Raw genomic sequence first — 22,690 nt, 5'->3', positions numbered from 1 at the left:
TCCTGAGGTAGGATACCGTGACACTGTTGTCTGAATATACAAGGACCTCCTTCCCCACTACTTGGGCCTGGAGATGACGTAATCCCAGATTTACTGCCATCAATTCTCTGTAGTTGGATGATCTGTTCATCATCTCCTGATCCCAGGCTCCTTGCACCTGGTAACTTAAATAATGGGCCCCCCACCCCCAAATGCTGGCATCCGTGTAAAGCTTTGCTGGGGATTTCTGGAGCCATTGTCTCCCTTGAGACAAGTGCTGTGGATAACTCCACCACTGCAGAGACTCCTGGACATGGTCTGGGGGAACTGCAAATTTGTCTAAGGAAGCTTGCTTTTTGTCCCAAATTGACAGAAACCATTCCTGAACCGTCCGTGAATGGGCTTGAGCCCATTCCACCGCCGGAAATGTTGCAGACATTAGCCCCAGGAGAGACATGGTGTCCCTTAGCGACACTCTGGTACCTCCTGTGAATGTCTGAACTTTTTGAATTATCTTTCCTATTTTGTCCTCTGGTAAATAAACCCTTTGCGACTCTGTGTCCCAAAGTAATCCTAGAAAGATTTGTCTCCTGGTTGGATTTAGCTGGGATTTTTCCCTGCTTATAATCCAACCCAATTCCGATAAAGTTTTGATTGAAAAATCTAGATCCTTCTTTAAGGCTTCTTCTGAACCTGCCAGAAAGAGAAAATCGTCTAAATACGGTAGAACCCTTACATTGTGGAGGTGGAGGAAAGACATTACCTCCGCCACTATCTTTGTAAAAATTCTCGGGGCGGACGAGATCCCAAACGGAAGGGCCCGATATTGGTAGTGGCATACTGACTCTCCGAACCGGACTGCGAACCTTAGAAATTTCTGATACGCCGGATGAATAGGAACGTGGAGATACGCATCCTCCAGGTCTAACGTCGCCAGAAATGCTCCCGGCCAAATCGTATTTCTGACGGAGGCAATGCTTTCCATGCGAAACCTCTTCTCCACAATGTAAGGGTTCAAGGGCTTTAGATTTAGTATCATGCGGAACTTTCCGGATGGCTTTTGGATTAGAAAAACCCTCGAATAAAACCCCCGAAAATGATCTTGTAGAGGTACTCTTTTGATTACATTTTTCTGTAATAGCGAAATTACCGACTCCCTTAGTGCTTGCGCCCTTAACGGGTCCCTCGGTACTTCCGTCAACAGTCGGCTGGGAGGAGGAAAGGAACTGAATTCGATCCTGTATCCGGAACGAATTATGTCCCGAATGTAAGGACTGTCTGTGATTTTTTTCCCAGGCCGGGAAAAAAAAACTTAGTCTCCCCCCAACCCCCCGATAGTCACTTTCCGGGTTTTGAGGGAGCGGGTTGGGGCTTGTTAAATAAAAAGGAGCCCCTACCCCTTCCTGAGTTATAGGACCATCTTCTGGACTGAAAGGAACCCCTGTTAGAGGATTCCCCCCTTGAAGGATTCCTTCTGGTTGGAAAAGGTCTTTTAAGAACCTTTTTCCTTTTATCGGGAAACCTCTTTCCTTTGTCGGATGATCTTTCCAATACTGAATCCAGATCTTTACCAAACAATAACTGCCCCTGAAACTCCATTGCACATAAATTGTGTTTTGATGCTGAATCTCCCTCCCAGGCATTTAGCCAAACTGCCCGCCTAGAGGAATTGACTAGGGCTGCGGCCTTAGCCGAGGATCTTAGGCTTTCAGATGCTGCATCAGCCAAAAAAGCCATAGATTTGGAAATAACCGGTAATGACTCTAAAATCTTTTCATGAGGGGTGCCTGCCACTAAGTGACTCTGTAATCCTTCAATCCATCTAACCAGGTTCCTGGCCAGACAAATTGATGCAATTGCGGGTCTAAATGAAAATGCCACTGCATCCCATGCGCGCTTAAGTAAGACCTCTGCTTTCCTGTCCATGGGATCTTTTAGGGCCCCAGCATCCTCAAAGGATAAATCGGAATTTTTTGAGTACTGGGCCAATGCTGCATCTAACTTGGGACATTTAATCCAAGGCGTTTCCTCATCCTCTTTAAAGGGAAAACGTCTTTTAAAGGACCTGGGAACAAACAAACGTTTTTCCGGGTCCTTCCACTGAGATTTTATAAGCTCTTTTATTGAGTCATGTATAGGGAAAACTTTTGTAGGTTGGGCACCCAATCCCCTATAAATATTGTCCCGAACAGAAACAATCGGACTGTCAGTCTTAATTTGTTCTGACTCATACACCGCCTTTAAAACTTCCTCTGTATCTTCAGCAGAGAACAAATATCGTGACGGTTTTACCACCTTAGATTTTTGGGAACCGTCAGAATCTAACTCAACTGCTTCACCTTCCTCCTCAGAATTTTCTGAGGAAAAATTGAGCCCCCCCCGGTAGAGCAAGGGGACCCTGTGCCTGCTGACCTGACGGGACCTGTGATACTGAAGCCTGAGGAGAACTCTGAGGCACGTTCTGCGTTATAAAAATAGAATGATTGTCTGAATCCGCCGTATGGGAGGATGAGGCAGTTGACCCGACACCCTGTATCTGAGGTCAGTGTTCTCCCCAGAATTTTTTTCCAGCCGGGTGGCATGAAATATTAGCCGGGTGGCATGAAAAAGTAGCCGGGTGGGGCAAGTTGAAAATGCCTGGCAACAGTGCTTACAGCATAGGAGGAGGTGAGGAGGTGAGCCGATGACAGCCGGGTGGTCACCAAATCTAGCCGGGTGGAGCACCCGGCTAAAAGAGCCTGGGGAGAACACTGGAGGTTGTTTTGCCTCTACTGCCAGGGCTGATCTAAATGCAGTGAATGTATTTGAAATTTCATCCTTTACAGATTTCATTAACTCTAATAAAGCCTGAGTAGTTTGTGAAGTCTCTGCAGCCTGACTAGCAGGCTGTTTTGATTCTGCATAACAATCCCTACATATATTTTTGGTTGCCCCCTCCTGCAGCCTTGCATTGCAAACCCGGCATTTAATTCTCTGTTTGGCTTTCTGCAAGAAAAAACAACAGAAAAACAATCTTCCTCAATAACAAGCTCTACATAAACGGGGTTGGTAGAGGTTATATATGTTCTTAACATACCCTTGGGCTGTTACCCGTTTTGCTTGGGTCTCCCACTGGGGTCTCATCGGCTGCATTGTCGGAGGGCTGCGTCTGCTCCATTGCAGCGTGAGCGGCGTCTCCTCGTGGCTAGGGGAAGTGCGCCTTTACCCAGTCGCACTTCCTGGTGCAAGACGCCGCCCAGAAGTCTCGTCTGCCACCAATCAGCCGCTAGCGGAAGTGATGCGGCCAGCCCGACATCTCATCCCGCGAGACTTCGCCACCGCTACTTCCCTCCTCACAGTGGAGACGCCGGAATCAGGGCGGAAACGTCGGCTGATCAGACCATCCCGGCCTGAGACATAGGAGATAGGTAGGACATCCCCCAAAACTCTCCTACCAGGCTGAAACAACAGTTACCAGCCCCAGCCAACATCTAGACAGTAGATAAAACTACTCTATGTAAGATATGGGCGCCCCAGGCAAAAACCCATACCATTCACAACATAATAAAACCTGACCTATCCAGGTGAATCCAGTGGGTGAATGGGAAACAAACAAAAAAACTGATGATGTAAGGAGGGTGGAGTTCCTTTATGGGCTCACAGGCAATTAATCAATTTAAAATATTTCAGGTGTTTCCAGGTGGGGAGGAGACATCCAAATGTCTCAGCAGCAGCCGTACTGGAGGACGATGGGAGAAAGGTGATTTAAAGAGACTCTGTAACAAAATTTTTAGCCTATATATTCTATCCTATAAGTTCCTATACCTGTTCTAATGTGGTCTGTCTTACTGCAGCCTTTTCTAGTTGCACCGTGGCTGTATTATCTCTGTTATATAATCTAATCTTTCCTTTGTCAGCTCTGTCGGCTCAGGCAGGAATGTGCTGCTCTGCTGTGATAGGTAGAAGTTACACACCCTCTCCATACCCCCTGCAGGCTCTGTATGATTCACAGGCTGAGCTTCTCTCAGCCTATCACATGCTGGTTAGCAGCCATGTTTTTTGTTTGTAAACACTGCCTAAAACTGGCAATTAAAAGCCAGGATTGCAGCAGGGAGTGGCAGAAACAGAAAAGAGGGGCCCAGGAGAACATAATGAATAGAATGGTATGCTTTTTATTGTAAGAATTTTAGAGTACAGATTCTCTTTAAGCAATTTTGAGCGTGGCATGGTTGTTGGTGCCAGACGGGCCGGTCTAAGTATTTCACAATCTGCTCAGTTACTGGAATTTTCACGCACAACCATTTCTAGGGTTTACAAAGAATGGTGTAAAAAGGGAAAAACATCCAGTATGCGGCAGTCCTGTGGGCGAAATTGCCTTGTTGATGCTAGAGGTCAAAGGAGAATGGGCCGACTGATTCAAGCTGATAAAAGAGCAACGTTGACTGAAATAACCACGCATTACAACCGAGGTATGCAGCAAAGCATTTGTGAAGCCACAACACGCACAACCTTGAGGCGGATGGGCTACAACAGCAGAACAGCGAGAAGAACGCCAGCGCATACCACTAAGGCTGCATCTGAAATGACCACCAGCTCAGTGTGTAGCACTTATATAGACTTTCTACACACTTCGCATTCAATTCAGATGCAAATCATATGCAAATCTGCTACTACTTCTGCAAACAGGAAACTCAGGAGGGGGGCTGGGAGCAGCCAACCTAACAGTCACATAGCCACAAAATTAAAGGGGCACTATGGCGAAAAATTGTAAAATTTAAAATATGTGCAAACATATACAAATAAGAAGTACATTTTTTCCAGAGTAAAGTGAGCCATAAATTACTTTTCTCCTATGTTGCTGTCACTTACAGTAGGTAGCAGAAATCTGACTGAAGTGACAGGTTTTGGATTAGTCCATCACTTTATAGGGGATTCTCAGCAAGCCTTTTATTCTATATTAAGATATTCCCTAAAAAGGTTTTAAACAATGATTCTGGCCAGCTTCCCTGCACGCTACACAGTTGTTTGCCAGTTGGACAGAGCAACTGCCATTCACTAAGTGCTTTTTGAAAATAAATAAATCCCTGAGAATCCCCTATGAAGAGATGAACTAGTCCAAAACCTGTCGCTTCTGTCAGATTTCTACTACCTACTGTAAGTGACAGCAGCATAGGAGAAAAGTAATTTATGGCTCATTTTACTCTGGAAAAAATGTACTTCTTATTTGTATATGTTTGCACATATTTTACATTTTACAATTTTTTTTGCCATAGTGCCCCTTTAAGGAAGGGGGGGGGGGGGGAGGCTGCGCATCCCTAAACACATGCTGCAATTGAATGGTTAATCGCACAGGCATACACCGCCTCTGCCAGACTGAAAAATGCATGCCCTGCATCCAAGATAAGTGCTAACATTTATTAAACTAGGAGGTACTTTAGCTTCCAATATGGTTTGCATGCAAAGTATATTATACTAGACACTATGCAAAATTTGTGTTCATAACTATAGCGAGCTATGTTTGGGTAAATTATGGTCACCCAACCGAGATCAGGACAGGATCGCTCAAGCAACAGTTTGTGGATAAGGCTGTACAGACATGTCCGTAGCCAGTAGGCTAGCAACACATTCTGTATCTGTCGTGGGCAGCAGACGGACATATATCGCATAACAATGGAGTCAGCCTGCGTTCAGAGATTATCTCAACATCATATCGGGGAGATGGTCGGGGTCTGCCATACACACAGTAGATACTCAGCATAGGCAACCTTAAGTAACTGCCTTTCCCGAGTTTAATATAGTTTGTATAAAACTTAATTTGATCTTGCTCTGCAATGAGCACTAGTGTTGTCCGGATCATGAACGATTCGGATCTTTGATCTGAATCTATTTTGTGAGTTGAATCATCCGAATCATCAAAATGAGTGATTTGGATCGCAAAAGGGGCGGGGCCAGGAGCGACACGCGGGCTCCTGGAAGCAGAGCAGAGATGGATCGCTCTGTTGGAGGGGACTCAGGGGAGCCAGCCTTGCAGGGAGACAGGTAGAGGGGACATGGGTGCCACTGCCAGATATGTGTAGAGCACACATACTGGCTGCAATGTGCTGCTCATTATATGCTGCCTGTTCCGTAGTTGTGCACAGTGAACACATTGGAAGCTTTTGGCTCAGCTCAGCACAGCTCAGTAACTTTGCAGGCACTGTGATTGCTGTGCAATATGATCCTCCTGCACTCGGCACTAAACAGCTGCACTTCACTTCTGGGAATGCTTTGGGGGAATGCTTTCTTTCACTGTGCGACGTTTCCATTCAAAGTACACAGATGAACATATAGGTGAAATATATGTAAAGCATAATGATTGCAGCATGTGGCTATTGTGTGCAAACATTTCTGCTCTCTGCTTCCCTCCTCCCTTCTCTGTCCACTCCCTGCCTCTGTCCATCTTCTCCCCTCCTCTGTGTGTCCACCCCTCTCCCCTTCTCCTGTCCCACTAGTCATTTCACCCCCGAATGCTTCCCTTGTAAAATGATCCGAGATGATCATTGAAAAGATCCGAACTTCCCATCTCTAATGAGCACCAACTGCACCAGAGTTTAGTAGATAAAGACTAAAGGTGACTGGCACTCGAAAGGGCTGGAATAGGCAGTCGGAATTAAATACCAAGCAGACTGTGCTCTTTACCTGGTGAAGAGTTCACAATGTATTTGCTGAGAAGAAAAGCAGGTCCAGCACCAGTCTCAATGCTTCAGTGAAATTTTTAATCCAACAGGTACAGTGATTACAGGCACATGGAGGTACAAAAGGACGGCCTGACAGCCGTTTCGCAGGTCCCCCTGCTTCGTCAGAGGCCAAAAGTGGGGTGTACATACATAGCTCCATATAAATAGCCCCCATATTGCATAGGAATTAACTCACCCCCATCTCGCCAGGCGCCAGCCAGCAGCAATGCGGAAGCCGCCCCTTCCGGGTACTCCCAACTGCCGCTGTAGCCAATCACAGAAGAAATTGCATTAGCCAATCACGGCAGAGAGCCCTCTGCCGCGTATGGCCACGCGTCCGTGACACCGCATGTCGAGAGGGGAGGAGTAGAGGAGTGACTCATCTGGCTGCCTTAGCAACCAGAACACGCCGGGCGCACTTCCAATAACGGCGTATAGCAGATGGTTACTTGCCATCCCGCTCTCTAGTGAGTCACGCCTCTTCCCATATTAAACATAAAAGGGTCCATGACGACAGGGGGGTATATATTTTGTCTTGCATACATATATTGGTAAACAAGATCGAGACCGTTAAACACGCCCCTTCTATTACGTCAGGTGGCTGTGATGGAGCTAGCTTTCGCTCTCCAATTGGTCATCAGTCCCACATACCCCTCCTGTTTAAATAACTTTATTTAAATGCACACACTCATGTTTCTATGACAACAAACAATGCTCACAATAGTTCATGTAGCATTTTAGTGGTTGCATCCGCTTACCACTCCCATATTGTCACATTGCAGAGATATGTCCAATTTACAAGGAGCTTTCTGTAACACCCTAGAAGCCAAACAAATAAGAAAAACAAATTAAAAACATTTATATAAAACCAATATATAAAAAATTTGGTCTACCCCAATGTGAACTTGAACATTACCTCTGAGGAATTTGCAGCTTTAAATTGGTTAAAGGATAACTCCAAATTAATAATAAAGAAGGCTGACAAAGGTGGAAATTTGGTGGTTATGTCAAGAATTTACTATGTAAAGGAAGCCCTTCGACAGCTAGAAGGCCCTGATAAATTTTATGAGAAACTCTCCAAAGACCCTAGTTACCACTATAAAAGTTTACTACAAACTCTGTTACGGAGGGGAGTGGAACTGGGGTGGCTGCCTAAGAAATTAGGAGAGGATCTTTTACCACCTTACCCTAAAAAACCGGTTTGGTACTTTCTGCCAAAAATCCATAAGAATTTGGAGGAGCCTCCGGGGCGTCCAATTGTGTCTGCCAGAGGGTCCCTTACGGAACCCCTGTCCAAATATTTGGAATATCTTTTGAGACCATTCTTGATCCAAATTCCCTCCTACTTGGCTGACACGTTGGACGTCCTGATAAAGCTACCGAATCTGGCTGTGATGGAGCGAAAGCTAGCTCCATCACAGCCACCTGACGTAATAGAAGGGGCGTGTTTAACGGTCTCGATCTTGTTTACCAATATATGTATGCAAGACAAAATATATACCCCCCTGTCGTCATGGACCCTTTTATGTTTAATATGGGAAGAGGCGTGACTCACTAGAGAGCGGGATGGCAAGTAACCATCTGCTATACGCCGTTATTGGAAGTGCGCCCGGCGTGTTCTGGTTGCTAAGGCAGCCAGATGAGTCACTCCTCTACTCCTCCCCTCTCGACATGCGGTGTCACGGACGCGTGGCCATACGCGGCAGAGGGCTCTCTGCCGTGATTGGCTAATGCAATTTCTTCTGTGATTGGCTACAGCGGCAGTTGGGAGTACCCGGAAGGGGCGGCTTCCGCATTGCTGCTGGCTGGCGCCTGGCGAGATGGGGGTGAGTTAATTCCTATGCAATATGGGGGCTATTTATATGGAGCTATGTATGTACACCCCACTTTTGGCCTCTGACGAAGCAGGGGGACCTGCGAAACGGCTGTCAGGCCGTCCTTTTGTACCTCCATGTGCCTGTAATCACTGTACCTGTTGGATTAAAAATTTCACTGAAGCATTGAGACTGGTGCTGGACCTGCTTTTCTTCTCAGCAAATACATTGTGCACCAGAGTTTAGCATGGAGCTAATAACCACAAGGACAACAATTATCAGACAGCTGATATATCAACCTCTGAGTAATTATTCATCACTTTCCCAAATCTGATTAGTTCCATTCAAAGTTCATGGTTAGGCCAGGCGAGTTCTGCTTCCCCTAGATCGCAATAATACAACCTGGACTCTGTAACACTCTAGTACACCAGACATAAGTGAACAGCATTCCCTGACCTACCCCAACAGTAGCACTACAGGCAGCCCAGAGCTCCCCAGCAGGACATGTTTGGCTTTCTGTACAGCTGCAGCCTCCCCCTGACATGTCACACACTCACCTTTCCCAGCAGCAACTCACCTGTGCCCTCACCTGCCTGCAGCTCTATCAGACATCTGTGTCTATCCTACTACCACCGCCCCGCCCTACACCCGGCATCACAGCGCACACCGCCCAATCACCAGAGGCTTATCACTCATGTGTGGAGGAAGTAGGGAAAAGCAAGGCTTGTTCTCCGCATAGCCACACCCCCTCAGCGGATACACTATTCTAATTGGCTGCCCTTATGGCTACGTGCTGGCTCTGAGCTAGTGACGTATTTATGTGTCATGGCGCTGCCCAGTGATATGCTGCGGATGATGGAGAGGTAAGAAAAGAATTGGCTTCCCTCAGTGCGGGTGTCATGTGCTGTCCCCGTGCAGGGACACCCTCAGTCCTGGGTCCCAAGAGAGGCTCTTTTCTCGGATTAATTAAATAATACATTTATTAACCATGATTAAAAGTTAATTCATTCACTTCATGAAACACATCTAGAATCTTTTTAAATAAAGAATTTATTAGCAAAAAATCTATTCTTCATATCGCCACAGACTATTTAGTAGCTAAAGTATGCAAGAAAAAAACACTGCACTGCAAATATGAAATGCAATTAGTGGTAGTTTTCTTTGTTCTACAATGAGTGTGGCTTCCCCTCGGTCTGAATCAGGGCTGTGGAGTGAGCATTTTTTGGGTACCAGGAGTCGGTGGTTTCATATACTGAGGAGTTGGAGTTGTATGATTTTTTGGGCACTATTGTTTTATAATAATAATAATATTTTTATATAGTTTTCTCCTTGGGGACTCAAAGCACTGTGACCCTGTTATGCAGTCCTAAAGTACAACTGTAGTGAGAAGGATATGGAGGCTGCCATGTTTATTTCCAATACCAGCCCTGCTGGTCTATTTGGCTGCATCAGTGTCTGAATAACACCAGAAACAAGCATGCAGAGAATCTTACCAGATCTCACATTGTCAGAAACACCTGATATGCTGCATGCTTGTTCAGGGTCTATGGCTAAAAGTGTTAGATGCAGAGTATCAGTAGGATAGCCAGGCAACTGGTAATTTTTAAAAGGAAATAAATATGGCAGCCTCCATATAACTCATTAGAGTTCTCAGGCTCGGGAAAAGAAGTGGGTTTATAGCCTTTTCTTAAAGAGACACTGTAACTAGGAAAACTTCCCCTGGGGGGTACTCACCTCAGGAGGGGGAAGCCTCAGGATCCTAATGAGGCTTTTCCCGTCCTCCCCTGTCCCACGGGGGTCTTGCTGCAGCCATTCAAAGCCGGCCCGACAAATCCGTCAGCCTGTTCAACATTTACCTTTCCAGGCTCCAGCGGGGGCGCTGTTCCGGCTTTCGGCTCCGAAGTAGATGGAAATACCCGATCTAAGTCGGGTCCGTTCTACTGCGCAGGCACTGGAGACTTGCGCCTGCGCAGTAGAACGGACCCGACTGAGATCGGGTATTTCTGCCTACCTCGGAATGCAGCGCCGCTACTGCGCGTGCGCTGGAGCCGGGAAGGTAAATATTTACATCGCCGACGTTCGGAGGGGCACAGGGGACCACCGTGGGATGCAGGAGGACGGGGGAAGCCTCGATAGGATTCGGAGGCATCCCCCACCCGAGTTGAGTACCCCCCAGGGGCCGTTTTTCTCAGTACAGGTTTTCTTTAAGAGACACCCGAGGTAAAAATAAACTAATGAAATAAACTATTGTATGTATCCTCCTTCTCCTAAAAATGGCTTTTTAAGATATTCCACAGTTTTATTTTGTATTTAAATCTACTTTTTAAGTTTTTACTGTTTTATTGTTTTTGCTCAATGACACATTCATTAAAGTATGCCAGAGCTAAAATCTATGAACTATTGGCCTTTTTCTATCTTGTTCCTGCTGTCAGAAGACATTTTCTGCTAGGAAAGTGTTTTATAGTTGTAATTTCTTATCAGTGAGTTTTCCAGAGGCGCCAATAGAATAAAAATCACTTAAACAAGCTTAAAACCGATGGGGCAGTGGTGGGCCTATCCCATCCATGCAAACAAAGGAAGGACTGTGGCATCAACAGTCAAACAACAATTTATTTATACTCCACAGTAAAAATAGGCAACGCGTTTCACGGGCTCAATCCCGCTTCATCAGGCCAATCAAAAAGGAGCATACAGCTTATCAGCATCAAAACCACACTGAGCGCCTCAGTGTGGTTTTGATGCTGATAAGCTTTATCCTCCTTTTTGATCGGCCTGATGAAGCGGGATTGAGCCTGTGAAACGCGTTGCCTATTTTTACTGTGGAGTATAAATAACTTGTTGTTTGACTGTTGATGCCACAGTCCTTCCTTTGTTTGCTTTGTTTGCATGGATGGGATAGGCCCACCACTGCCCCATCGGTTTTAAGCTCGTTTAAGTGATTTTTATTCTATTGGCGCCTCTTGAAAGCTTCTACATATTGCTAAGTCCACCCTCGGTGGGGGGTTGTACCCAACTTCTTCCCATCTACAGAGAGTGACTTTTAATCCTGAGTGGGGTCAGGTTAATCTCCCCACCTGCCTTCACAGTGGTTGCCTAATGGTAACCCTGGTTTGTGAGTATTAAATTGTTATATTACTCATTATTAATTATCATCTATACAATATCACACTATTGGGCTCTTGGTGTCCCCGCTCCCTTTATTTCTTATCAGTGAGGGTCACACTGTAGTCTGACTCAGTCCTGACTCAGACAGGAACTGCGACTTACATACCTGATGTTTAACTGTTTCAGACAGAGAAAGAAAAAAAGGAACACAGCATAGTTATTTGTGTGCTAGGCACTGTACATACATGTCTATCTCGTCATGTCACATATCCTTTTAAGTTTTCCAGAGAAGAAGCCTCTAGCACTGACTGGAAATGAGTTCCATAGTTTAGGGAACCCATCAAGAAACCTTATAGGGAAATTCAGCTAATGTGATTGAGTGGACAGCGCCCTCTCGAACTGCTAGGTTTCCAAAAGGTTGTAGTAAACTACGCCCACACTATTAGGCCAATCATGACACTTTGTGCTGTAAGAGGGTGCTGTGATTGGAGAACTGTTCCCTGTGAGGTTTCCTGCTCGGTCTCCTAAAGTAGATTAGCGCCAATTTTTAGACCAACTGCACAGCCCTTGCCAGAACTGGATGTTTGTAATGAATTAGACGGATTTGAAGGTTTAGGGTCCTTTGTGCACAATACGTTGTGATACTATCACAGTGGTGCTGAAAAGGTGCACCATGCCTTAGCCATGCAGTGTGACTGGATAGTGACAAATATAATATAATGAAAGTGCGCTTCACCGCCAATGTAAATGCACATGTTGCCTGGTATATGCACAGCATGCTGTGCATTACTCCGTCGGAACCTACTGCACTCTATATAAAAGCACCATGGAAATATCATTGCATCGTGTTTGATCTTACATTGTACGTTGCAACACAATGGCCCCCATTCACAATACATGTGCGGTAATGAGAAATTACCGACAGTGGTAATTAGGGGTTTGTTTGTTTTTCAACACTCACAAAAATTTTTCCAAGTTAGAGTAAAGGTTGGTAAAAAAAAAGTGCGGTAATACTTAAAAAAAAAACATTGTTAAACTGTTGCTAAAGAGAGTCTGAAGCGAGAATAAATCTCGCTTCAGCTCTTATAGCAGGGGCATGTGTGCCCCTGCTAAAACGCCGCTATCCCGCGGCTAAACGGGGGTCCCTTACCCCCCAAATCCCCTTGAGAAGTCCCGGGGATCATTTCCTGATTGAGGCAGGGCTAATGGCTGCAGCCCTGCCTCACGCGCGTCTGTCAGCGCGTATCTCCGCCTCTCCCCCGCCCCTCTCAGTCTTCCTTCGCTGAGAGGGGCGGGGGAGAGGCGGTGATGCGCCGCTGATAGACGGCGCTGAGAGGCAGGACTGCAGCCATTAGCCCTGCCTCAACAGCAGCAAAATCTACAACCAAGTTGGTCGAAGATTTTGCAGGGGGGGGGGGGGGGGTTTGGGGGGTAAGGGACCCCCGTTTAGCCGCAGGATTGCGGCGTTTTAGCAGGGGCACACATGCCCCTGCTGAATATAAGCACTGAAGCGAGATTTATTCTCGCTTCTGTGTCTCTTTAAAAGTGCAGAATAAGTGTGTAAAATATCTTTTTTTGTGGAAAAATTCCAAAATCCAGCAAACCGCTCAAAAAACTGTAGACTACATGTAACTGGGTGTGAAGTGAAAAATGGCGCTAAATGGTGATTAAAAAGACAGTAATTAAGTTAAGGATGAAACAACGCACTTTCTTTTCATTTTTTTTGCAGAATTTACCTCTACAATAACACATTTTTACCAACATGTTATCGTACTTTTATCTTTTTTTTTTTTTTTTTTTTCTGCAATTTTTCCACAAACGGTAATTCCTGCCAGAAAACATTGTGAATGTTAAAATAGTCATGCTTTAGTATAGTCAGAAATTTTCCGACTTTTTGTTACCGCATGCGGTAACTCATTGTGAATAGAGGCCAATGCAATGGACTCAGTGTGAAAGGACCCTTAGGGCAGGTTTACATTGGCACCCATTTCTGAAAAGAATGCAGCACACATATTGTTGCATTTTGTGTTCTCCATAGCGATTTGGATGCAGCCTGTTGATTGAGGCATCACAAAACGCTGCCAAAAACACGCCAGTGGGTCCCAGCCCTTAGTTATTCATACATTTACATTAGCTTGACTAATCATCTCTTAATTATTTCTGAATCTGATAACCCCTGTACAGAGATCTGTTTCTGCCCACAGTAATTACACTGGAGGGAAATAACCCACGTGAATTCGAATTCAACTCTGACTCCACATTCCTGAGGGGAAGTTAAGATGTGCTTTAAAAAAAATTCCTCATATTAAAGTAAAAAACATAAAATGGATACTTAAAACAGTAGTAGGAAGCCTCTGGATAGTTCAGAGGCTTCCTGGATCTTCCGTCAGTCCACTAGGATCTACAGTACTAGCTGCATGTGGGCCAGGAACCCACTAGGAGCGCTTTTCTGAGCGCTTTGTGATTTTAAAAGCTCTTGCTAATGTAATGCTATGGGTGTGATCCCACTTGAGCGATGTGATTTTATAAAAAATCCCTTATAGCATTGCATTAGCAAGAGCTTTTTTTCAAATCACTAGCGCTTATTGGAGTAGATATAATTAAAGTAAACCTTTAACTTTGTCAAATCAGATACTTACCTCGGGAGCGGTAATCCTCTGGATCCTGATGAGGCTTCCCCTGTCCTCCTCAGCACAGGCGATCCAGGGCTGGCACCCCCAGAGCAACCAAAACAATAGCAACACCCATCGGCGCTAGGGTGCACTAATGGCTTTCTCCTTTCCAGGCTCCGGTGGCAACAGCCATGCTCAATCGAGTCCACTCTACTGCGCAGGCATCTGCACCTATGCAGTAGAGTGGGTCTGACTGGGCTCGGCTGTTTCTGCCAGAGCCCGAGGGGGAAGCCGCTACTGCGCCTGCGTGCACCGACAAGCGGCCTTTTGGAGGAGCCAGCGCTGGATAGTCCATAGACTTCCCTGATCTTCTTATGTCACTCTGTTGGGACCCTTTAAAAATATTCAATATTAATGTTGAATATTGCTTATGACCATGCTTCTCTCCATATACGAGCTCTGCTGCACTGCGCTGGTGCAAAGTACAGCCCATGCCTGCGCAATAGCTGGTGCAAAGTACAGCCCATGCCTGCGCAATAGCTGGTGTAAGTCCTGGCAAGCAGCAGAGGAGTGGATGATTTATGATTTTTTTGAATTTATTTTTTAACTTTAGATTTGCTTATATTAATTCACTTTCTATATACAGCAATCTCAAAGAGTAAAAGAAATTTCACCGAACAGGGACAACGATAATGATAAACCCAGACCGATGTCTTAACCCTTCCACATGCAGTACCAAATGAAATGAATTGGTTGAAATGTCACTTACGATTGTAAAAAAAAAATGGGTGATGGGGGGGATCTGATATTGAAACCAGCAGGCTGGATCAGTCATAACCAGACCCCTAGGGTGATATGTTGTGTATGCTCGTCCTCTGGTAAAAATGATTGAGAGTCACTGGGAGATTTGTGTCCACAGTGTGACTGGCAGAGGAAGGGAAGTGCTCACTCACCACTCCAAAATCAGTTGTAATGATCTTACATGGTAGTACTATGAGAAACCGTATCTCTAAAAGTCATAAAAGGCGGAGATTGATTCAAGTCACAGCATTAATGTTAGATTCTAGAATGCTGGGAGTGGCACTTCTCAGCTGTTGTCTATCCTCTGTGTTCTCCAGCCTGTTCTTCCAGTACTACCACAGTGACAGGTCACGTAATAGCAACAAAATGAAATGTGAATTCCTCTCTGATGTCACATGCATCTTATTAACCTGATTAATCTCAGTTCACTGTCATCTGCATTACTAAGCCACATTAAAGTGCAATCATGAGTTTAATGATTTTCCAAGTCCTTATGGAGTAAGTGCATTATACATGTAACAGTACCCTAAGGTACAGTGTATTAGCTTTTGTTATAAAACACTGAAGTGATGGCCCTGCTACAGAAACTCTATGATAACAGTTCTGACTAGTACCGCTTTTAGTAATGATAGTCCCTGCAACAGATTTAAATTCCCATGTTTGAAAAGGCTTCCATTGAGATTTCTGTGCCATCTCCCCTTCATAACCAGGCTGTACTACCTCTTTGGCCCACCTATTTTCCCTGACCAGTAAGGACTGTGATGTACTTGCCCTAAGTTCTGTTCTGTCATTTGATGGGAAAAGCAATCATCGGTAAATCTCTTAGCCAAAAGGTACCTGAGACTTCTTTGCCAGTGTGAACTTGATGACCAGCAGTGAGCTACTGTGGTATATTTTGGCTGATTGTCTCTGTTCCCACTAGCAACAAGAAGACCTCTTGCGTTTCCTTCCTCTCCTCAGGTTAGGATGTGCGTGTCAGCTGAAGGAGTATGGCTGGCACACTGCCAACCCAACTGGTTATGGATGATATCTTTGACTGCAGAACATGAGTGTCTGCATGGGAATAGCTTGAATCCATTTAGTGATTGCAGTAGACAGTCAGCCAGCCCTGAGATCTGGTGAGGAGATCTTCTGACTGGTCAGGTTAGTTGGATCTGCTACATGTTGTAGATTTTTCTATAAATAGAAGATTGACACCTTGTCTCGATCACCTGACTATTAAAGGTTTTCAGTAAAATGCAAATATTCTGTCTTGCATGCAGATGTCATGCACATTGTACGCAACTTGGAATTGGGCCAGTCTAATGCACTTGATGTCAATTCTGGACCATTTCCAAGATGCATACAAGTTACAGAATTATTTGCATCTCATTGATCATCTGCACTGGTGATGCAGGGTGGGCTAAAAAAAAAGCACATTTGATTGTCCAATTACTGGCTAGTTTTACCTCCTCCATGTAGTATGAGAGCGTACTTACAGTCTGTTCATAGTGTTCAAAACCTGCTGGCTTTCATACTACACGGAAGTGATAAAATTGGCCAAACATTGGCAATCAAAATTGGATGTGTGTATGTACCCATAAGCTTGGTGCACACTTCCAATTATGATTGGCCAATCACTGACCAATTCTACCACCTCTATGTATGAGTCTTTACCTACACAATCTGCTCATAATATTCAATATCTGTTGACTCTCATACTATATGGAGGTGGTAAAATTGGTCAGTGATTGGCCAATCGTAATTGAAAGTGTGTACCAGGCTTTGCGTGCCCTACTAGAACACTGGCTCAGCTGCTTCCAATCCCTCAGTGTACAGAGCTTGTAAATTGTGCCTCTTTACACCAGCGGTGAGGCTGTGGAGCTTCCTAACCCATACATGAGAGCTACAGCCATGCCAGCACCCTGTTACATCCTTGTGGTTAGTAACTGACAGCAGCATTGAAGGCTGCTGTACTGACAGGTAATACATGGGTTGTACCAGAAAATAACACAAAAGGCATGATTTATTAGTGTTCTCTTGAGCTGAAAAACAGTAATCCAACAAGCCCAGCTTGGATTTGTTAGTATCTGTCGTCTTTAGGCAGCGAGCCACATACGGTAATCGCACTACGGTAATAGTTGCTCAAAATGTAGGTAGATTTGTTTCTTTTTACTCACAGCTATGAAGCCGAAGCAATTCTTAATACGTAGAAAAAGGCCTAGAGTCACCTTCAGAAGTTCTTTGCAAGTGCATACACATGGATGCAGGCACAAGTACTTTACTATCGTTTCAACAACCCCTTCAGGGCCTTCACCATGGTCAGATATGACCCAGCTGAAGGCTACAAACATTTCTCACCAAATGACAGACGATTGTAAAAGAATCCACCCCAGGTTTTGCCAATAACTTGAGTGCTCCAAATAACTGTATGTCTTGTCAGTCAGGCTCGAGCTTGGAGGTGTTTTAGGAACAAAAGGTCTGAGTCTGGGTCTTCTCTGTCACTCCTTTGCCTGCTGCTCTATGAGGCCTGGTGCACACCAAGCGGTTTTTGTAGCGTTTTCCAAACCGCTTCCGCCTGTGAAAACGCTTGGCTAATGTATCTCAATGGGATGGTGCACACCAGCGGTTTGAGGTTTTTAGAAAACCGCAACGTGGGTCCTGCAGCACTTTTGCGTTTTGCAGAAGCGTTTCTGCCTCAATGTAAAGTATAGGAAAAGCTCAAACCGCTCTGGAAAACGCTACATCAGATCAGGTTTTCGCTAGATCAGAGCGGTTTTCCAGGAGTTTTTGCTACAGAAGCTGTTCAGTAACAGCATTTACTGTAACAATATTTGTAATCTGCTACACAAAAACGCTCCAAAAACCGCTAGGCATGTTTGGAAAACCTCTCTAAACATGCCTAGAATCACTCTGAACTCTGCTCCAAAAACCTCTAGCGTTTTGAGGATCTGCTACCGGTTTTGGTGTGCACTGGGCCTGAGATAGATTCCACACCTAAGACCAATTCTTGTAACAATGTGCATAAGATCACATGACTTATCACCTTTATCTGCATGTTGCTCACAACCAATGCACTGTTTCTCTTTTTTTATAACAGATTCTGAGATATTTTGGTCTTTATATCTGAATTGTGTACATAAACTTCAAGATGCATGAAATTAAGGTCACTCCCTTAGGTAAGAGACTCCTTTAATTATCAATATTTCAATTTAAAAATACACTTAACCTATGTTTAGCTTAAAGTGGAGCTGTTAGGTATAGGGTCTCAGAGAAAATAAACACATATATCAGTAGCTAAAGATTGGCTGTACTTACATTACATATGCATTTCACTGTCCACGTTTGGATTTCACAGAATCTTTATATAGTATTTGCAGAGAATGATGCTCCTGACAGCTCATGGCAGGTTCCATGTTTGTCTGTCTCCTATGAAGCCAAATGTGTCATCAAGTCCTGCCTGCTTCCTGATGATTCCACTCACACAAAAGATCGGTAATGGAAAACACTACTGTGCAGTGAATATTAATTAGCCATGTGGCTAGGAACAATAGTGGGCTCCTGCAGTGTACTCTGCCCGGAGATTTTTCAGTGTTGTGGGCTGCTGCTTTTGTAACACGAGCCCTGTAACTTATCACTAGCAGCCGAGGGGAGGGCCCCAGAATGCTTTGCTGTATGGTATGCGGCTCTCGGCTTCTTAAGAGCTTGGGTCTAACATCCTTGCTGATAAGCACACATCAAAACTAAGAGAGATTTTTAACTTCAGTATTGCCTTTTTGGCTTCCTTCTAAACTGTTTAACACAGGAGAATAGAGGTTTAAATTAGCTTTTGCAGCCTGACAGTTACTCTTTAAATACAAAGTGGTATGAAATTGAACTTAATTCACGGGTCAATCTCAATGTCTAGTTGCCAACTCCCTCCATTATAAAGTTTCCTGGTGTCTAATGGTACAGTCCTCTCTGGGGTCTAGTGGCCCCCGCCCCCTTATACAATCCCCTGGTGTCTAGGGGTCCTCCTTCCTCCCCTATACAGTTCCCTGGTATTTAGTCATCCACCCTTCTCTATACAGTTTCTTGGTGTTTAGTGGTGCTTCCACCCCCCCCCCCCCACCGAAATCCCCCACCCCACTTTATAGTTTCCCTGGTGATCTAGGGCTTTACATCAAAGGTAGCTTCCTGGTGGTCTAGACTGGACCAAGAATAATTTCTTAATGAGCTTTCCCCTTTTAGCTGATACAGAGCAGCCACATTGCCTGCTTACATGCAAACCACTGCTAAAAGCTTGTCCCATCCCCATCTTCACCCAGCTTGATTTGTGTTCATTGTATTATAAGACTGTGAAAATCTTCCCTTGCTCTTTACCCATCCATCCCTCACATTGCTCAAATATTTTTATGATTGTAGAGTCTGTAAAAGCAGTTTTTAGAAGGCGGTTCTATGGCTTGATGTGTTAATTTACCGATCTAATCTATTTATCTGTGTATCTGTTCATGCTTTGCTATGACTAAAAATTCTTGAACTGCAAGACAGCTTCGCTTAAAGGGACTCTGAGCAGTGCGGAAACTATGGAAAGATGCATATCATTTTAAAGCTCTCTTTCTCCTCTTTCCAATGATATATAAACCGCCGCCCTACGCCTTTTAGTTTTCGCGATTTTCGCGATTGAAATTGCCGCTGCCGTGATTTCAATCGCGAAAATAAAGAAAACTAAAAGGCGTAGGGTGACGATTTAGGGGTCGTCAGAAAGAGGAGAAAGAGAGCTTTAAAATGATATCCATCTTTCCATAGTTACATTGTATTACACAGGGCGACTTTTTCTCAAAGTCAGCAGCTCCATTCAGCAGAAAAAGTCGCCCTGTGTAATACAATGTAGCTATGGAAAGATGGATATCATTTTAAAGCTCTCTTTCTCCTCTTTCTGACGACCCCTAAATCGTCGCCCTACGCCTTTTAGTTTTCTTTATTTTCGCGATTGAAATCGCGGCCGCGGCAATTTCAATTGCGAAAATCTCGAAAACTAAAAGGCGTAAGGCGACGATTTAGGTGTCGTCAGAAAGAGGAGAAAGAGAGCTTTAAAATGATATCCATCTTTCCATAGTTTCTGCACTGCTCGGAGTCCCTTTAATTTAATTGTAGTTTAGGACATGTTTCAGTAAAGCAATGTCTCTGCTAGAATCCTAATCCTATTGCAGTAGGTAATGTGCAATAATCCTCAGGCTACTCACTGAAGGTTACATGTAGCCTCTTCTCCTGGACAGTCCTTGTTTCCTCTGTTCACCCTTTGCAGGGTCACTCCTGTTCATGTTCTTTTATTTGAAGCAAATCTGTCCTTTTAAAGGGAAATTACTGTCATTTTGTCTGCTATAGTAGATTTGCCACACCAATACTGAGTTTAAAGGACCATGTCACAAAAATTTTAAAATTTAAAATACATGTAAACATATACAAATAAGAAGCATGTTTCTTCCTGAGTAAAATGAGCCATACATTACTCCTCTCCTATGTTGCTGTCACTTACAGTAGGTAGCAGAAATCTGACATTACTGACAGGTTTTGAACCAGTCCATCTCTCCCTAGGGGATTTTCAACATGGCCTTTATTCTTTATATTTTTCCTTGAAAAAGATGTATAAAAAGATGCTGGCCGGCCTCCCTGCTCGCTGCACACTTTTTTGGCAGTTTGACGGAGCAACTGCCATTCGCTAAGTGCTTTTGAAAATAAAGAAAACCCTGAGAATCCCCCAAGAGGTGATGGGCTTGTCCAAAATCTTTCAGTTCTGTCAGATTTCTACTACCTACTGTAAGTGACAGCAACATAGGAGAAAAGTAATTTATGGCTCATTTTACTCTGGAAGAAACACTTCTTATCTGTATATGTTTACATATATTTTACAATTTAAAATGTTCGTGACAGTGGTCCTTTAAGACCAGGAGAGTTATGTCATTTGGGACTATGGTACTTGGGTAGCAAAAATAAATACTGATATACAAACGAGTTAAAAAATAAACAAAGGGCTCCCATTTTCATCTGACAGAACTGTAGAAAATAACTGACTTGGCAGTAAAGTAATGGAGCTTTTAGGACCGGATCCCTTGGGCATCAGTTTGAGGCTGAGTGCTGTGCAGACATGTCAGTGTGTTCTGTTGCTGCGGAGGCGGGAGGAGAGATGTCAGTGCAGCACATGACTGACTGCCTCCTGGCGTGTGGGGTAACGCACAAAACCATGTGCTTAGCCTAGACAATCCGGCATGCCGGAGCTTTTAGCAATACATCGAGCCACAGAACACATGATAGATTCTCAGCAGAGGTTGGCAGTCTAGGCTATTACTGCCAACTTTTGTGTGCGTACGCACCTTTAAATTTTACTTTCATGTGCAAAGAGGAGGAAAGACCCTTCTGTTTAGTGAGCAGACAGAGAATAACCACATGTGGATGTGGCCCAGCAAACTCAGAAACAGGAAGGGAGACTCAACTGTGAGGCAGTAGTGTAGTATGTAACAGTGTGACGGGAGAGAGTGTTATGCTCACAAGTTTCTAAGTTACAGAAAACAACTATTCTTTATATGGGTGGAGATATTGAGCCTATCCCCTTTTTTAGAATTTTTGTATTTTTGGGCTACTTTTCTCTAATTTGAGACAATCAAGGAAGGTTATCTGGGCAACTGACAGTGACAGCTGCCAACATTGATTAGCCGTATTAAAATAGTTTCCCTGAAATGGCCAGCTTCATCTAGACTTGAAGTTTCTGCCCAGGTCATAATTTAGAAATACTAATTGGTGCTGCTACACTACAGGGAATGGTTAGTTCTCCTTAGAGAATTTTAAACAGATGATTGATTTTTTTCAGAAGATTGATTTGTACTTCCTTGTATGGCTGATCGTCATTATTCTACACAGGAAAAAAAAAGACATAATCATGACCAGCCAATCAAAGAAGTACAAGTTGATTACCTGGTAAAACAATCATGCTTCTCTATGAGATATCACCTCTACGTACCACCACTAACTCCGTGTGGATACGTACCACCACTACCTCCGTGTGGATACGTACCACCGCTAACTCCGTGTGGATACGTACCACCGCTAACTCCGTGTGTGGATACGTACCACCGCTAACTCCGTGTGTGGATACGTACCACCGCTAACTCCGTGTGTGGATACGTACCACCGCTAACTCCGTGTGTGGATACGTACCACCGCTAACTCCGTGTGTGGATACGTACCACCGCTAACTCCGTGTGTGGATACGTACCACCGCTAACTCCGTGTGTGGATACGTACCACCGTTAACTCCGTGTGTGGATACGTACCACCGCTAACTCCGTGTGTGGATACGTACCACCGCTTACTCCGTGTGTGGATACGTACCACCGCTTACTCCGTGTGGGGATACGTACCACCGCTTACTCCGTGTGGGGATACGTACCACCGCTTACTCCGTGTGGGGATACGTACCACCGCTTACTCCGTGTGGGGATACGTACCACCGCTTACTCCGTGTGGGGATACGTACCACCGCTTACTCCGTGTGGGAATACGTACCACCGCTTACTCCGTGTGGGGATACGTACCACCGCTTACTCAGTGTGGGGATACGTACCACCGCTTACTCAGTGTGGGGATACGTACCACCGCTTACTCAGTGTGGGGATACGTACCACCGCTTACTCCGTGTGGGGATACGTACCACCGCTTACTCCGTGTG

At 44.6% G+C, this 22,690-nt stretch overlaps 2 protein-coding genes across 6 annotated transcripts in view; one reads left to right on the top strand and one right to left on the bottom strand.

Annotated features, from left to right (window-relative positions):
* Positions 1-9,109, bottom strand: part of CPTP (ceramide-1-phosphate transfer protein) — a 25,474-nt gene extending 16,365 nt beyond the window's left edge. Inside the window, exons 1-2 of one of the 5 annotated variants that reach the window (XM_068240610.1) lie at positions 9,066-9,103; positions 7,433-7,493 (exon numbers count right to left, since the gene is read on the bottom strand). Coding sequence is in view for 1 of the 5 variants with exons in the window: in XM_068240607.1 (XP_068096708.1) it covers positions 7,394-7,410 (17 nt within the window). In the remaining 4 variants the exon portion in view is untranslated. The other 4 variants (XM_068240607.1, XM_068240611.1, XM_068240608.1 and 1 more) reach the window with 4 other exon arrangements.
* A 155-nt stretch (positions 9,110-9,264) lies between these two features.
* The window catches only part of INTS11 (integrator complex subunit 11), a 72,109-nt gene continuing 58,683 nt past the window's right edge, over positions 9,265-22,690 (top strand). The window contains exons 1-2 of the mRNA XM_068240601.1: positions 9,265-9,351; positions 18,086-18,164. Coding sequence (XP_068096702.1) covers positions 18,137-18,164 — 28 coding nt within the window. The 5' untranslated portion in view covers positions 9,265-9,351; positions 18,086-18,136. The remainder of the gene's footprint in view (positions 9,352-18,085; positions 18,165-22,690) is intronic.

The sequence above is a fragment of the Hyperolius riggenbachi genome, chromosome 6 (assembly GCF_040937935.1).
Source record: "Hyperolius riggenbachi isolate aHypRig1 chromosome 6, aHypRig1.pri, whole genome shotgun sequence".
In the NCBI taxonomy this organism is placed as follows: Eukaryota; Metazoa; Chordata; class Amphibia; order Anura; family Hyperoliidae; genus Hyperolius; species Hyperolius riggenbachi.
This window is presented reverse-complemented; position numbering and strand designations above follow the sequence as displayed.